Source organism: Mobula hypostoma, chromosome 27 (assembly GCF_963921235.1).
Source record: "Mobula hypostoma chromosome 27, sMobHyp1.1, whole genome shotgun sequence".
Lineage (NCBI taxonomy): Eukaryota > Metazoa > Chordata > Chondrichthyes > Myliobatiformes > Myliobatidae > Mobula > Mobula hypostoma.
The window spans coordinates 21,745,802-21,764,197 of record NC_086123.1 but is presented as its reverse complement, the minus strand read 5'-3'; the positions used below and the strand labels follow the sequence as shown (position 1 = coordinate 21,764,197).

Below are 18,396 nucleotides of genomic sequence, written 5' to 3'. Positions count from 1 at the left end.
CACCATTCATCTCTTGCCCTGATGGTTACCCTTGTCTTCACCCACTCCTGCATCTTCACTCCCTCCCCCTCTCACTTCACTCCCTCTCACCCTCTCCCCTCTCACTCCACTCCCTCTCACCTTCACTCCCTCTCACCTCTCCCCTCTAACTTCACTCCCTCTCCCCTCTCACTTCACTCCCTCTCCCCTCTCACTTCACTCCCTCTCCCCTCTCAATTCACTCCCTCTCCCCCTCACTTCACTCCCTCGCACCCTCTCCCCTCGCACCCTCTCACCCTCTCCCCTCTCACTTCACTCCCTCTCACCCTCTCCTCTGTCCTCACTTCACTCCCTCTCACTTCACTCCCTCTCCCCTCTCACTTCACTCCCTCTCTCCTCTCCCCACTCCCTCTCCCCTCTCCCCACTCCCTCTCCCCTCTCACCCTCTCTCTTCTCACTTCACTCCCTCTCACTTCACTCTTTCTCCCCTCTCACTTCACTCCCTCTCTCCTCTCCCCACTCCCTCTCACCCTCTCACTTCACTCCCTCTCCCTCCTCTCCCTCACTTCACTCCCTCTCCCTCCTCTCCCTCACTTCACTCCCTCTCCCCTCTCACCCTCTCTCTTCTCATCCTCTCTCTTCCCACTTCACTCCCTCTCTCCTCTCCCCTCTCACTTCACTCCCTCTCCCCCTCTCCCTCTCCCTCTCCCTCCTCACCACTCCCTCTCACCCTCTCTCTTCACTCCCTCTCACTTCACCCCCTCCCCTCACTTCACTCCCTCTCCCCTCTCACCCTCTCCCTTCTCACTTCACTCCCTCTCCCCTCTCACTTCACTCCCTCTCTCCTCTCCCCACTCCCTCTCCCTCCTCTCCCTCCTCTCCCTCACTTCACTCCCTCTCCCCTCTCACCCTCTCTCTTCTCACTTCACTCCCTCTCCCTTCACTCCCTCTCACTTCACTCCCTCTCTCCTCTCTCACTTCACTCCCTCTCCCTCTCCCCCTCTCCCTCCTCACCACTCCCTCTCACCCTCTCTCCTCTCACTTCTCTCCCTCTCCCCCTCTCCTTTCACTTCACACCCTCTCCTTCACCGGACCGTTCCCTCCCTCGCTCCCTCAGCTTCTGGGTTGCTAGGGAAGCGGCGCCGCGTCAGCGGGGTCAGAGGTGAGCTCGCCGGAAGTGGAAGGCCCGTCCCGGTGTTTAGCTTTTGCCGCCGCCGCCTGGGGCTCCGGGCTGGATGCTACCCCTCCCGTCCGTTTCTTTTATTTTCAGCCCGATCAGCAGATCCGCGGGTTTAACATATGAGCGTTTCACTGGTCGCCATACGTCTGGAGCTAGCGAACCACTCGCTCCATCCGGAGGGTTTCGAGTATAGCGGTGAGTGGCGGCCTGGGTGGGACCGGAGCCGGGTGGCCGAGTGGCTGGGTTATGGGTTCGGAGTGCTGACGCACTGGTCATCGCTGCTCCGGAGACACGGTGGCGTTTTAATCCCTTTTTCTGAGCTGAAGTCTGAAATCAGAGACTGTCGTCCCCAGTGACTGACTTCCAGAGTAATACAGTATAAATTGTGAGGCACAAGGCTCAGTAGATGCTGGAATCTGGAACAACTATCTGCTGGAGGAGCTCATCGGACCGAGTAGCATCTGTGGGAGGAAAGGAATAGTCTGCGTTTCAGGTCAAAATCCTGCCTCACAATTCAAGTTATGACCATTTTGTTCCACAGCAGGTTTCGTTTTGTACTAATTATGTTTTTCTTCCTTTAATTGTTTTTCTTTTGTATCACTTTACATAATTTGTTTATTTCTTTCTTCTGAAGTTGGTGTTTCTGGTGCTGTGTGCCCGTGGTGCTGCTAGCAAGGAAGTTTTTCGTTGCATTTGCACGTATGTGTACTCGTGACTGAATTTGAAATCCTGATACCTGATAAAAACAAGTTTCTGTAACGTGGACAAAATCTTAAGAAAAGTTCAAAGAGGTGTGAGTTTTTTAAAAAAAAAACTTGTGTTAAGGAGAGGAATACTTGAATCTAAATCCATGTTAACGTGAGCAGTGGAGTTCCCGCAGTCATAACTTGCTGTCAGCTGGGTAGCAATTGTAGAATGGGTCAGACTTGTTGAAATATAATTCAATCTCCACAGTCCTCTGGAAGAGAAAAATCTTTTAAATTCCCTGTAATTCTCTGAGATAAATTCCTCCTTGCCTCGTTTTATTAAAACAGAAGAATAAAGCACATCAGATACAGAGTAAAATTTCCAAGCGGTTTATGAGGGACCCGTGAAAATATTGTTGTAGGTGAGGAGAACAAGAAATGAGTCAGCAAGTATTAATAAAGAAAAAGAGAGTTATTATTCTTCTGTTCACAAGGCTCTCCCTATTGAAACCCATACTACTGTTGTAGAAATGTGAGAGAGAGAGAGAGAGAGACTGGGGGAAGGTGGAGATGGTCTGACTGAAGGAAAGAAGAAATGTGGAGGCAGAAGAAGAGCAAGCTAAGAATGGACTTAGGAAAGGGGGAAGCTGAAGGAGGGAATAAAACCATAAGACATAGGAGCAGAATTAGGCCATTCAGCCCATTGAGTCTGCTCTGGCATTCCATCTTGGATCCTAGTGAACTCCATTCCCATCTTCTCACCATATTCTCTGATGCCTGACCGATCAGGAAACAATTAACTTCTGCCTTAAATATACACACGGACTTGGCCTCCACTGCAGTCTGGTTAACAGAGCATTCCACAGATTTACTACTCTCTGGCTACAAAAAAAAAAATTCCTCCTTCCTTCTGTTCTAAAGGGTCACCCCTCTATTTTGAGGCTGTGCTCTCAAGTTCTGGATCCCTCCGCATTCTTCTAAATTCCAATGAGTACAGGCCCAAAGCTGCCAAACGCTCCTCATATGTTAACCCCTTTGTTACCAGAATCATCCTCGTGAACCTCCTCTGGACTCTCCAATGACAACACATCCTTTCTGAGATATGGGGCCCAAAACTGTTGACAACTCCGATATCAGTTGGGATGATGAGGAAGTGGGGCCAGAGGGTGTAGATAGGAGCATGTGAACCTCTATATATAATTGGTGTGCGTCCTGGGCTAATGTAGATTAAAAGCAATCAAACACAGCCGTCTTCTGCTGTGTCATGTGCTGAAATGAACGCAAGCCTATACTGGGGTGGCGGGGGGGGGGAAGAATATATGATCATGTAATTGAGAAAATACAATGGGTTAAGGATGAAATGCCTACTATTTTATCTGGGAATGGATGAAAAATCATCCTTTAGACTGTGAAGAATGAGGAAGTACATTGAAACACCAGCAACTAATGTTATTCTCTGAGGAATATGGATTTACTGCATATGCAAGTATATTCACGCAGCTTTCCAGCAAATGCCCTTCTGAGCAGATGCCAGATCGGTTACTGCAGCCAGTGCTTCTGCAGGTGCCTGAGCTGCATCACTGACATAGAGAATCGGTTGCATTTTGCTTTCATTGGGATAGACAGTGCCATGGAAGTCTTCAAAATGAGAGCAAGAGTCATTAAATATAACTGTAACTTTGAAATCACACCTAGGTAATTCAATGGTTTGCTTTCCTTTAATAGTTGAATGAGAATTGAAGGACAGATTCTTATGAAGTTTTTGTTTCCAGGAGCTAATCAGAATCAGGTTTATTATCAGTGGCATGTGTCGTGAAATTTGTTAACTAAGCAGCAGCAGTTCAATGCAATACATAATATATAAAAGAAAAACAAAATATAATAATTAAATCAATGACAGTATACATATATTGAATAGATTAAAAATCGTGCAAGAAACAGAAATAATATATATTTAAAAAGTGAGGTAGTGCCCAAGGGTTCAATGTCCATTTAGGAATTGGATGGTAGAGGGGAAGAAGCTGTTTCTGAATCGCTGAGTGTGTGCCTTCAGGCTTCTGTACCTCCTTCCTGATGGTAACAGTGAGAAAAGGACATGCCCTGGGTGCTGGAGGTCCTTAATAATGGACGCTGCCTTTCTGAGACATTGCTCCTTGAAGATGTCCTGGGTACTTTGTAGGCTAGTACCCAAGATGAAACTGACTAGATTTACAACCCTCTGCAGCTTCTTTCGGTCCTGTGCAGTAGCCCCTCCATACCAGACAGTGATGCAGCCTGTCAGAATGCTCTCCATGGTAAAACTATAGAAATTTTTGAATGTATTTGAGTGCTGCATGTTTGGATTCTGAAAAATTAGTTAGTGCCATTTTGTTAGTCCATCATGCTACCAATACTAAGCATTTTTTAAATGTATTCATTTGTGAGATATAGATGTCATTGGAAATACAATGTTTTGTCTGTTACTCATTGCCTGTGAACTGAAAAGTCTGTTCAGGACAAACCACATCAGTGTATCCAACTCGCGATTAGACCAGGCTGGGTAAGTTTCCTTAAGAGACAATGTGGTGAGTTTTATAACAATCTTGTAGTTTTCTAAGACTTTAACAAAAAGATAGCTGTCTACATTTGAATGTGTTTCTATATGCAATACTTTGTCCATGGGTGTGACCCCATTGCTACTGTACCTCGAGGTAAATTAAGAATTTGTAATGGATAACTACAAAATAAATGGTTGTATTATTAAATTGTTTTCTTCCATGTTGTCACTAGGTTTTAGAAAAGCACACTTCATGTGTCCAAAAAGTTTCAGGTCATATCCACTTACACAATGCAAAACATTCATTGACTTTGGCTTCATAAGAACATTGGCTGTATTTCAAGAGATAGCTGAGTTGTATAATAGTAGAATGATTAAGTTAATGACATAAGCCACCGCCTGCAAGGAGTTTGTACATTCTCCCCGTGACCGTGTGGGTCTCCTCCCATAGTCCAAAGATGTACTGGTTGATGGGTTAATTGGTCATTATAAATTGTCCCGTGATTAGGCTCGGGTTGCTGGGTGAAAGGCTGACTCCTCGCTGTATCTCAGTAAATAAATTAAAAAATAAGTTGCTTGAATATCCCAGGACAGCAAAGTTAGAGCAGATAGTTTAAATATTTTTTTTTTCTCCAGTGTGTTAGCACTGGTCTGCTTTAGTAACTTGGAAAGTAGGCTGTTTGCAAGGCATAGGCTTGATTAATTAAAACAATTGAAGTATTAAGTAACAGTGGGTTATGATTTATAGTTGTGAGACAGAATGTTAGGGTTGCTAGGAGAAGTGAATTTGTATGCAAGGTAAACAGCAAATTAAGGGAGAATTGAGTCTTGGCAGAATGCTCCACTGACTATTGAGTTTGGCTTAATAATTCTTTAGGGTCATTTATTCCATCTGTGCACTTAAAGTAACTTTTTACCTGACGATGTTTGCTGAAGTGTATTGCCTATGGGGAAAGAGTAGGACCATTCATATCATAAATACAGCTAGTGTTCTTTGTTGTTGTTCTATTTCAGCCTTGCTTTAATTAACAAAAAACTATATACATTCTCTTAATTGAAACCTCATTGAAATATATTGACTGTTGAAAGGCCGCGATAGAGTGGATGCGGAGAGGATGTTTCCTATCGTGAGGGAGACCAGAGAACACAATCTCAGAATAGAGGGGTGTCCATTTAGAATGGCGATGAGGAGGAATTTCTTTCACCAGAGAGTGATGGATCTGTGGAATTCGTTGCCACAGGTGGCTGTGGAGGCCAAGTGACTGGGTATATTTAAGATAGATTCTTGTTTAGTTGGGCTGTGAAGTGATACAGGAAGAAGGCAAGAGATGGGGCTGAGAGGGAAAATAGGTCAGCCAGCCATAATGAAATGGTGGAGCAGACTCATTGGGCCGTATGGTCTAATTCTGCTCCTATATCTTAGGGTCTTAATAATGAATATAAAGGTACAAAATATGACTCTGCTTTGTTTTCTGCCTGCTTAGCTCTCAATATGGCAGATGACGAGAGTAAAGAGAAGAAATCATTAAGTTCAGCAAAGCTGTTGCTGGAGGGTAAAACAACTGGAGAGAAATCCACTATTTTGCATCAGCATATTGGTCGTCGAGAGATGAGAGACATGGTAATTGAAACTATAACCTCCAGCAAAGGTACAGTAAATAATAGTGCAATGTGTGAATAGAGAAAAATAAATCTTAGCAAGTCCTGGAGAAAAATGTAGCTGTAGTGGCAAAAATTGATCCAAAATTAAAACAAAACAATTGCTGCCAACCTATAACCCCACGGAGTTGTTATACTTATATGACATGCCCACAGCTCCAGTAATTGCTCCGAAGAGTCATATTCCCTATTTCAATCCTTTATTAGCAATTAGCAAACATTCATATAATTCATATTCTATGTGGTCTTCAAGAATAAAAGACCGCCTACGTAGGATGCACAGAACGAACACCCTATATACAATTCCATGCGCTAACTGTCACAGGAGTACACTCAGCCAGAGACTCATTCCACCGAGATGCAACACAGAGCGTCATAGGAAGTCATTCCTGCCTGTGGCCATCAAATTTTACAACTCCTCCCTTGGAGGGTCAGACACCCTGAGCCAATAGGCTGGTCCTGGACTTATTTCCTGGCATAATTTACATATTACTATTTAATTATTTATGGTTTTATTACTATTTAATTATTTATGGTGCAACTGTAACGAAAACCAATTTCCCCCGGGATCAATAAAGTATGACTATGACTGACAAGAATTATATTGGACAGACTGGTAGGAAGCTATCAACAAGGGTACATGAACACCAACTGGCTGTAAACCGTCATGATCAACTTTCCCTTGTATCTATACATTGTGACAGTGAAGCACATCAATTCGACTGGACCAATGTCACTATCCTAGCCCAAGCCCCTCAACAACAAGCCCAAGAATTCTTAGAGGCTTTGTTCTCCACACAGAATTCTACAAACATGTCAAAATGAACCCAGTTTACATCCCACTTCAGCATCAAGTCATCAATCCAAAGCCAAGAGCCAGTTCACACCTGATTACACATGTCAATCAATGAGGACACGTTAATCCTACGTAACGGTTGGTTGACTAACCCAACCTGGACAACAATTATCACCTAATTGATTTTAATAAACCAATGGCGGATTACATAATCGGTAACCAATAGAAATGGCACATATACCCACACATGCAAACAGACTAATTACAGAACACTTAAAAGACAAACAGTGCAGATCACCAGCACTTCATTCGAAGTTGCACTGATGATGTTGCCTAGCTGGGTAATGAAACGTCGGCAAACTAGCAAGCCAGCTCTGCAAGCCATTCACCTCAACCCGAGCTACAGATCTTTTCCGACATCCTAAAAGGTTGTAAAGATGAGAATAGAAGGCAAATCTCACAAGATACAACAGAGTATCTTTGATCTGCAAATGGAATCATCCAGTCTATACATAATTTATTAGATTATCTGATTTTGACATGGCTGCTATGTTACTCCTTATTCATTAAACCTGTGAGTTGTGTTCACCAGATCTTTACCCCTTGAATTCTTTGTGCTTTTTTGATTTGTAGGCTTCTTTTTCCATGAGTGCCCTGACAAATTTGTGTTTTTACAGACAAAGATACTGTGGAATCTACACTGAAGCCTGACCAGAAGACAACAAACAGTACTGACCCTATGGAGAAAACAAGTACCATTGATGCAAATGACAAGAGTAAATTGTACAAAGACCAGAGTGGGAATGCACCAGACTCTCCATCTAAACAGCTGCCTGATCAAATCTCATTCTTCAGTGGAAATTCATCAGTCGAAGTAGTACATGGAATCATGCACCTCTACAAAACTGAGTGAGAACTTTCCCAAAGTTATCTTGCCTTCATAAGTTGGGGCATAGAATATATGAGGATGGATACGAGTGAGGCCAAATTCAGAGTAAGGAGGATGAAAGGAGATGGGCAGTTGGTGCAGAGTACCCCTGTGGCCATTCCCTTCAACAATTGGTATGCCGCTTTGGATTCTGTAGCGGGGGGATAACCGGGCAGAGGAAAGCCACAGGGTCAGCTCTGTGGCCCGGAAGGGAAGAGGGGAGAAGAGGTGAGCTGTAATGATGGGGGATTTGTTGTTTAGGGGAACAGAAAAGAGGCTCTGTAGATGAGAGCGAGATTCCTGTATGGTTTAGGCAGCATCTGTGGAAAAGACTGGTCGACGTTTCAGGCCGGAACCCTGACGAAGAGTTCCGGCCCGAAATGTCGACCAGTCTTTTCCACGGATGCTGCCCGACCTGCTGAGTTCCTCCAGCGTGTTGTGAGTGTTGCCTTGACCCCAGCATCTGCAGATTATTTTGTGTTTCCTGGATGGTTTTTTGCTTCCCGGATGCCAGAGTCGGGGACATCACGGATCAAGTCCACAGCATTCTTAAATGGGAGGGTTGACAGCTAGAGATCATGATGCACGTCAGTACCAAAGACATAGGTATGATGGGTGATGAGGTTTTGCAAAGGGAGTTAGGTGATAAATCCCCAGGGCCTGACAATGTGTTCCCTCAGACCCTGTGAGAGGCTAGTGCAGAAATTGCAGAGATATTTAAAACATCCGCAGCCACGGGTGAGGTGCTGAAGGATTGGGGGGTAGCTGACGTTGTTCTGTTGTTTAAGACGGGCCCTAAGAATAAGCCAGGAAACTAGAGGCTGATGAGCCTGACGTCAGTAGTGGGAAAACTATTGGAAGGTAATGTCAGAGTCCTTCTCTATCTGAAAGTATCTTAGATAGAGAAGGACTGATTAGGGATAGTCAACGTGGCTTTGTGCATGGTAGGTCGTGTCAAACCAATCTTACAGACTTCTTCAAGGAAGTTACCAGGAAAGTTGATGAAGGCAAGACAGTGGATGTTATCTACATGGACTTTGATAAGGTCTTAAATTGGAAGTTGGTCAAGAAAGTTCAGTTGCTTGGCATTCAAAATGAGGCAGTAAATTAGATTAAACATTGGCTGAATGGGAGCAGTGGTTGTAGATGGTTGCTGCTCTGACTAGAGGCCTGTACCCCAGTGATCGGTGCTGTCATCTTTATCGATGATCTGGATGCTGTAGTAAACTGGATCAGCATATTTGCAGATGACATCAATATCGGGGTGTAGTGGACAGCGAGGAAGACCACCAAAGCTTGCAGTGAGATCTGGACCAGTTAGAAAAATGGCAGATGGAAGGTAGTGCAGACTCGTGTGAGGTTTGCACTTTGGGAGGACCAACCAGGGTAGGTCCTATACCATGAGCGGTGGGGTACTGAAGAATGCGGTAGAACAGAGGGATCTGGGAATACAAATCCATAATTCCTCGAAAGTGGCATCACAGTTAGAAGGCTTTTGGCACATTAACCTGCATAAATCAGTGTCTTGAATACAGGAGTTGGGACGTTATGATGCAATTGTATAATGCAATATGAAATTGGTGAGGCCTAATTTGGAGTACCGTGTCCAGGTTTAGTCACCTATCCACAGGAAAGATGTAAATAGGTTTGAAAGAGTGCAGAAACAACTTACAAGGATGTTGCCGGGACTTGAGGACCTGAGTTATAGGGAAAGATTGAACATGTTAGGACTTTATTCTGTAGAAAGTAGAAGATTGAGGGGAAACTTGATAGTGGTATTCAAAATTTTGAGGAGTATAGATAGGATAATTGCAAGCTTTTCCCACTGAGGTTGGCTTAGTTGGTCATAGGTTAAGAATTGAAGGGGAACTTCACGCAGAGTGGTGAGAGTGTAGAACAAACTGCTAGTGCAAGTCGTGCATGCAGAGTCGATGTTAATGTTTAAGAGAAATTTGAATAGGTACATGGATGGGAAGGATATGGAGGGTTGTGGTCCGGATGCATTCATTCCAAGACGACGAGAATATAAGAGCAAGGACGCAATGTTTTATAGTGTTTCAATTTATAGTACTTGGATGAGAGAGTTGGTAGATGGAACTGGGCAGAAAACCAGGTTGGTATGGACTAGATGGGCTGAAGGGCCTGTTTCCATACTGTAGTACTCAATGACTCGTATGGTACAGCTTTTTAACATTTTGGGTATTCCTTGCAATTCTGGTTGCCATGCTATATGAAGGAAGACATGTTGGGGACAGTTCAGAGGAGAATTACTGAGATGTTGACTGGATTGGAGCACTTTAGTCTGTGCTTCGTTTCCCAGGAGGGAAGTGGGGTGGGGTGTGACCTAATTAAATTGTGTAAGGTAATGAGATTCACAGATAATTGAAATCTTTTTCACGTGGTGGAGGTGTCTAAAACAAAAGGTCAGAGGAAGTAGTTATGAAGGAGATCTGAGAGGGAAATTTTATTTTTACATGGAGAGTGGTTTATATCTGGAATGTATTGCCTGAGGAGGGGATAGAATTGGATACATCTAATACACTTGAATAAGTTAAGTAAGCTTTGAATAGGCATATTGGTATTTATTTATATATTTATTTATGCACATTTTATTCCATATTTGTCATCTAGCTTCAAACTTTATTAGCTTTTTTATAATTGTTGAATTGTTTTTGTTACATGTCATGCATTAACCAACACACCACAGCAAATACCTAATACAGTTAAATGTATATGGTGAATAAAGTTGATATTTGCAAGCTCATGTGGTCCTAGTGAAGATAAATGGAATCAGTATAGACATCATGGGTCAAAAGGCCCTTTCTGTTCTTTATGACTCTTAATCTTTGATATCTCATTCAAATATTGCTTTATGGTTTGTAAAATGCAATCTTTCTTGTATTTCTTTTTCTGCTGGACTTGGTATGCACTGCATCAAAACAGTCCATGCGGTTGGAGATCTTTAGATATGACAGCAATATTGGGGGTGTAGTGGACAGTGAGTAATTCTTATCATGGCTTGCAGCGGGATCTTGACCAGTTGGAAAAATGGCAGATGAAATTTAATGCAGCGAATGCGAGGTGGTGTACTTCAGTAGGACCAACCAGGGTAGTTCTTACACAGTGAATTGCACGGCATTGAAGAATGTGGTCGAACGAAGGGATCTGTGAATACAGAGCCATAATTCATTGAAAGTGGCATCACAGTAGATGGGGTCATAAAGAAAGCTTTTGGCATATTGGTCTTCATAAATCGAAGTATTGGGTACAGGAGAAGGGATGTTATGTTGAAGTTATGTAAGAGGCCTAATTTGGAGTATTGTGCAGTTTTGGTCACCTATCTACAGAAAGATATAGAGAAGGTTGAAAGAGTACAGAAAAAATTTACAAGGATGTTGCTGGGCCTGGAGGACCTGAGTTATAAGGAAAGATTGAATAAGTTGGGACTTTATTCCTTGAAATGTAGAAGATCAAGGGAGATTGAGGTATACAAAATTATGAGGAGTATAGATAGGCTGCAGGGCCTGTTTCTCTGCTGTACTTTTCTATGACTCTAACTCCATATTTCTTTGTCATTCAGGCTGTCCATGTACAAGAGTGAAATATGGTGACCTTAATATTGGAGAAATATTATGCCAGTAGTTATGATGGCATTTCCTATTATTATTATTATTTTATTGTTTTCTCAGCTCAAGCTGGTGAAACATGAGATACAGGCATAGCCAAGCACACTCATTTCTCAATTGCTAGGAACTTTCTAGTGATGTTTAGTATTGTGGCTTTCCGAATATTTATATAAATATTCCTGTGTATCCCGAATTGTTTAACGCTATTGTGTAGTGACTTTGGGATGATACCAGTTGCAGATATTACTGTTGGGACAATGTATACCCTGTTCATGTTCCAAAGTCTTTCAGTTTCCTCTTATTCAGTATATTTCTGCTGTTTTTCACTTACTAATTTCTGTAAGTTATGTGTGTTTGGAATGGCGATATCAAGTTCTTGTTTATCCTGTAATATTATTATTAAATGCTCAATTTACATCTGTTCCCATCAAATATCAAGTAAATATGGTCACCCCTGGGATGTCTAGATGTAACTATTGATGGCAAGTAATAAATTAAAGTGCCTGCTGTTTTCTAACTCTTATTAACAAAATCGCCATGATCCATTCTTGGGCCTTGTATCTCCTCCTGTTTGCTCACTTTTACTTGACATAATTTTAAAAGGCTGTGTTGATTTTGATATCCCTTGCATTTCTTTTCGTATTCTTTGGTTGCTCCTTTTATCCACCTTTCCACCTCTGATGTGCCTTCTGTCTGAAAGTTCAGCAACTTTTAGGTGAGATATAATGGAATTCTTCTGTAATATTTGGAGTTTTTTGTGACCTTCATTCTAGTTTTGATGCAGAAGTGAACCAATTCTGTTGCTGCAACTAAATTATATTTTCTGTGAAACAGCAAATGCTAATTAAGGAACATCTGTGAAGAGAAACAATTAAGTTGTTAATTTTCCATAAGAACACTCTAGATTATTTGTGTTTTCATTTAAAATTAATATAACTTTGTTATGCATTTATTTCAGGTTACTCTTAGCACTAAAAGTGTTAGTTCCAATTATCTGTAGGGACTCCCAGCTTGATTCCCTATTACTCTAAGCCTACCTAGCTGGTATACTTGAAGCTGGCCACGCTGGACAAGACAATTGTGGAACTGAGTGACTTTTGGCCTCAACAATAATGTGGTCAGGAAAAGCTCCTGTCATGAAGTTTGGCAAAAGACAAAGCCACATTCTTGACCTTAATTTATGGTGCCTATAAAAGTATACCCCTCCCTCCCCCTGCCGGAAGTTTTCATGTTTTATTGCTTTACAACATTGAATCACAGTGGATTTAATTTGCTTTTTTGACACTACTAACAGAAAAAGACACTTTTGTGTCGAAGTGAAAACAGATCTCTACAAAGAGATCTAAATTAATTACAAATATAAAACACAAGATAATTGATTGCATAAGATTTTACCCTCCTCTTTAATATGACACACCAAATCATCACTGGTGCCACCAATTGGTTTTAGAAGTAACATAATTAGTTAAATGGAGATTTGTTTTTAGAGACAAGTGTGCAGTCAAGGGGTTTCAATTGATTGTAATAAAAAATACACCTGTATCTGGAAGGTCCAACTGCTGGTGAGTCAGTATCCTGGCAAAAACTATGCCATGAAGAGAAAAGAACATTCCAAGCAACTCCGCAAAAAGGTTATTGAAAAGCACAAGTCAGGAAATGAATACAAGAAACTTTTCAAGTCACTGAATATCCCTTGGAGTACAGTTAAGTCAATCATCAAGAAATGGAAAGAATATGACACAGCTGTATATCTGCTCAGAGCAGGCTGTCCTCAAAAACTGAGTGACTGTGCACGAAGGGGACTGGTGAGGGAGGCCACCAAGAGACCTATGACAACTCTGGAGTAATTACAGGCTTCAGTGGCTGAGGTGGGAGAGAATGCGCATACAACAACTGTTGCCTGGGTGCTTCACCAGTTGCAACCTTATGGGAGAGTGGCAAAGAGAAAGGCACCGTTGGGGGAAAAAAACTTATGAAATCTCAGCTAGAGTTCGCAAGAAGGCACGGGGGAGAGTCTGAAGTCAGCTGGAAGAACTTTCTATGGTCTGATGAAACAAAAATTGAGCTTTTTGGCCATCAAACTAAACAATATGTTTGGCGTAAGCCTCATCAAAAATACACCTACCTGAAACATGGTGGAGGCTGCGTCATGCTGTGGGGATGCTTCACTGCAGCAGGCCCTGGAAGGCTTGTGAAGGTAGAGGGTAAACTAAATGCAGCAAAATTCATGGAAATCCTGGAGGAAAACCTGATGTAGTCTGCAAGAGGACTGTGACTTGAGAGAGATTTGTTTTCCAGCAAGACAATGACCCCAAGCATAAAGCCAAAGCTACACAGGAATGGCTTAAAAACAACAAAAGTTAATGTACTGGAGTGGCCAAGTCAGAGTCCAGACCTCAGTCCAGCTGAGAATTTGTGGCTGAACTTGAAAAGACCTATTCACTCACGATCTCCATGCAATCTGACAGAGCCTGAGCAGTTTTGTAAAGACGAATGGGGAAAAATTGCAGTGTCCAGATGTGCAAAGCTGGTAGAGATCTATCCACACAGACTCAAGGCTGTAATTGCTGTCAAAGGTGCATCTACTAAATACTGACTTGAAGGAGGTGAATACTTGTGCAATCAATTATTTTGTGTTTTGTATTTGTAATTAATTTAGATCACTTTGTAGAGATCTAGTTTTACTTTGACACGAAAGTTTTTTTTCTGTTGATAAGTATCAAAAAGAGCCAAATTAAATCCACTGTGATCCATTGGTGTAAAACACTAAAACATGAAAACTTCTGGGGGGGGTGCGGGGTGAATACTTTTTATAGGCACTGTATGTCAAATTTTTAAAGTTATTCTTCAGTATATTCAGGAACATTAAATAAGTTAAAAGAAAAAGAATCTAGTTAAAAGAAACTCTAACATAATAAAATCATTAAAAGTTGTAAGGGGGAGAAAAACGTTTTAAAAAATTTAACCTACCCTATTCCTACTTTTCATCCTTGCAGTGGTATATGATTGTATATCCAGACTTAAGAGCCATTTCTTCTCCACTGCTATCAGAGTCCTGAAGTGATCACCCTTTGAATGATTCCCAATGGTGCTGCTATGTTCTCATAATCCCTTCAGTTATTCTGCTATTGTCACTTTAATATTCTGTTATGGCATCTTAGCTATATTAGGCTGTTTTGCACTTATCAATGTATTTATTGTTGCATATTGTGGGGGAACATGTCACGTCCTTTTCAAGGCGGTTAGTCCACCTTTGGTCCCCACCTGGCACTCAGCTCTCACCTGTGGCTCCCCGTAGCTGTTTGCACGCGACAGCAGCCACACCCCGGGCAACGGCTTCGACAAGCCGGCTAAACCAGGTGAGGGTAGCCGACGGGTCTCAAACCCTCGGTGAGATAGGGAGTTGTCTATCCTAGCATGCGAAGACAGATTCTGGCGGATTGAGCGGACGAGACCAATGGAAGGTCCAACGGTCAAGAAGGTGGTCTGTGCAAGCGTCGTGGAACGTGTAGAGCAGGAGAAGACACAGAAGACGTCCCATCTCCAGCCGTCTCAACTCTGTCTTGCCACTGGATCCAGATGGGAATTGGGAAGAGAGAGTGAGGCTGACGCTGCGCAACCCTCCCTCACTTAAATCCAAATCACACGCTAGTCTCGACACCATCACCATCATGTCGGAGTCCCCATCGACGTTGACGATGGACTAACACACACATTGTTGCATTTATTATGACTATGTATACTGTTAACTCTGAGAGCTTCATATGAAGAAGGACTTTCATTACACCCTGGTGTATATGACAATAAACAAATGTAAATCAAGGTAATCGTCAGTCAGGTGGATTGGCTGTCATATTCCATACAAGTTATGAGAGCAGATTCCCTAGTCACCCGCTTCTCCTTTGGTGATTAAGTGCACAGGGAAAAGGCCATCAGAGCTCAGCGGAGAAGTGGTCAGTCTATATTTCTTGGTATAGTCCTGCCATTTTGCAAGCAGCTGGATGGGTAAAATCACTGTAAAATGGCAGGCCCTTTGCTATTACTGAATTCTGAATATATTTGTACTCTCTAGCTTTAACCTTGGAGCTAAATATTAATCTGTTATTAGTATTCATGAATATTCATCATTATTATGCAATTTTTAAGCAATCCTAGTTACGTTTTCTGTTCTTTTCCCATAGCAAGATGACTTCCTTAAAAGAAGATGTGAGGCGCAGTGCCATGTTGTGTATTCTAACTGTTCCAGCCACCATGACCAGTCATGACCTTATGAGGTTTGTGGCGCCATTTGATGATTCGATTGAGCACATGAAAATAATAAGAGATTCCACCCCAAACCAGTACATGGTCCTTGTCAAATTTTGTTCTCAGGTAAGAGCGAAGTAATTGAGTTCCGGGCAAAATTGAGCACTTGGTTGGAAAATGGGTTAAATGTTTTGATTTTTTAAGTTCACGTTTCAATCTTTGTACGTTCAATTTTAGGCAGAAGCAGACAGTTTTTATACTGCCTGTAATGGTCGGCAATTTAATTCTATTGAGGAGGATGTATGTCAGCTGGTGTATGTGGAAAGGGCCGAAGTAATCAAATCGGAAGATGTAGGTATTTTATCTTATTTATTAATATGAAAAGCATTGTAAAGGAATTAAATACTGTAGCTTAGTAGCAGCAGTGAATGCTGACTGGTGGGTTATGATATTTAATTGTTAGGATTTACCAATAGATGACTAGACAAAACATGTGGAGCACCCTGCCTTCTGCTTTATATTAACTAAGGATAATGAAGCAGGAAATGATTGTGAGCAACTCCCTCCCCATTGAGAATTGATTGAGTAATCCCGGCAAGTGTGGAAAAGAAAAGTCTTTCACTGGCTGTCCTCCACCACCATATTCTTAATTGGAAGTCCGAATAGAGTTGAGGTTTATTTATTGTATCTTGATAATATATCAATATTGTTTACCAGTTGGATTTGAGCCAACTTGCCAGAGTTGGACTTAGGACTTCATTTGGAATTGTTGATGTTGTGTTTTCTCTCTTCAGGGAGCAAGTCTTCCTGTAATGGGGGTAACTGAACTACCACCCTGCATTGTGTGCCTGGAAAGAATGGATGAGTCAGTAAATGGCGTTCTAACAATACTCTGTAATCACAGCTTTCATAGTCATTGCTTACAACACTGGGAAGATACAACGTAAGTTGCAACAAAAATAAATGATCAGAGTGAGATCTCTATAGGGTTCCTACAGTCTTCACAATTATTGTATGATATATTGCGCTGTGGGGAAGGAATGTATTAAAGGTTTAATCGGTGGAAAGAATGTTGGATTGTACGCAATATTGTGAAAAATCCTTCAAGGAAATAATTTGGTTGAAATTGTCTCAAAATCTGAGAGCTATCTTTAAAGCTGGAGCAGCTGCAGAAGTAGTGTGGGACTACCCCGAACAATGCACAGGAACCACAGTTATACCGGTGCAGATGTGCAAGAGCCCGAATTCCACTGAGCTGTGGAAGGGTCTCGGCCCGAAATGTCAACTGTTTACTTATTTCCCTAGATGCTGCCCGACTTGCTTAGTTCCTCCAGCATTTTGTGTGTCTGTGTTGCACTGTTTTATATTGTTAGTTTGAGATAAAACTTTTTCACCTTATGATTTGGTAACTTGATTTGCTATCATTTTCTTTTCTTTGCATTAGTCTTTAATCATTATCATTTGGTAATTTATCTTCATGTAAATATTCAAATCAGAAAATGTTAGCTACCTTCATTTGGCTTTAGCGCAGAGAAAGTTGCTGAAATGTAAGGCATTACAATGCTCTTGTGACTTTAAAGAAAAACGTGTATTTACCCCATGTAAAATGTCAAGTGCTGGACTTGATTAATGACCCGAGAATTTATTTTGTTTCAGGTGTCCGGTTTGCAGGTATTGTCAGACTCCAGAGCCAGTTGAAGAGAATAAATGCTTTGAATGCGGTGTCCAGGAGGTAAGATTTACAATGTAAATATTTTTGTAATGCACAAAATGCTGAAAGAACTGATGAAGGGTCTCAGCCCAAAACCTCGACTGTTTGTTCCTCTCCGTAGATGTTGCCCGACCTGCTGAGTTCCTCCAGCATGTTTTGCGTGTTATTCTGGATTTCCAGCATCTGCAAAATCTCTTGATTTAATGTACTATAAATCTGTTAATGGGATTTTTTTAAAAAACACCTCAAGGTACTGATTTCTTTCCTTTTTAGGACTTTTGCCACATTAAGTGTTGTCTGGACACTGGAGTGAAATATATTTACAGTTTTGGCATGATTTTCTCTTCAAGCTTTATTGCTCTCAGTAGGTTTGGAGAAAAATCTGCCTTAGCAATGTGTTTAATAAAAAAAAGAACAAGTAAATCCCTATTTTGCCAGGGTAAAAATTTCCATTCCTTAGGACTACCAGGAGGGATTGCTCACTTAAATTGAACGAAGGTCAACAATGTGTAGCAGTGTAGAGTGATAACACACTTGATTGCATTGCCCCAAACCCCTTGACATGACAGTTGTAGCTGGTTCTATCCCAAGTTTATCTTCTATACTAATTTACTTAGAATAGATTCAAGCCCAAATTTCAAATTGAAGGGGTTGTACATTTCAGGTATCAATAATTTTGTGGTCTTATACTATCTGTGTTTCGTTACTGACCCTTTTGAACAAACTATTTAAAATGGGGATTAAATTCACTTTGCTGCTGATACTTGGATTATTCAGTTGAAACTGGGAAAAATAGATTCAGTACTGTAGCTTTAAAAATATTTTTTATTCTCTTCGTGTAATAATATTAAGTTAAATAAAGCAATTTTAAAAAGCATTTCAATTGCAGTATACCTGTAAGATGCAATTGTTCTAAATTTACTGTGTAAAACTGTGCTTGTCTGTGAAATAAACCACTTTCAGTTAATTCTCAATGGCTTTGAAGTGCTGGGTTATTTTCAGTTGGTGTGCTATTTACTTTGTGAGAAAAAAGGTATTATTCATGTTGTT

General features: G+C 41.5%; 1 protein-coding gene across 2 annotated transcripts in view; it reads left to right on the top strand.

The window, feature by feature from the left end:
- The first annotated feature begins 1,157 nt into the window (after positions 1-1,157).
- brap (BRCA1 associated protein) overlaps positions 1,158-18,396 on the top strand; it is a 38,095-nt gene continuing 20,856 nt past the window's right edge. The window contains exons 1-7 of one of the 2 annotated variants that reach the window (XM_063034226.1): positions 1,158-1,354; positions 5,866-6,030; positions 7,514-7,745; positions 15,572-15,761; positions 15,873-15,986; positions 16,430-16,578; positions 17,292-17,367. In XM_063034226.1, coding sequence (XP_062890296.1) covers positions 1,279-1,354; positions 5,866-6,030; positions 7,514-7,745; positions 15,572-15,761; positions 15,873-15,986; positions 16,430-16,578; positions 17,292-17,367 — 1,002 coding nt within the window. In that variant the 5' untranslated portion in view covers positions 1,158-1,278. Of the gene's footprint in view, positions 1,355-5,865; positions 6,031-7,513; positions 7,746-15,571; positions 15,762-15,872; positions 15,987-16,429; positions 16,579-17,291; positions 17,368-18,396 lie in introns of those variants that run through there. The other variant, XM_063034227.1, reaches the window with a different exon arrangement.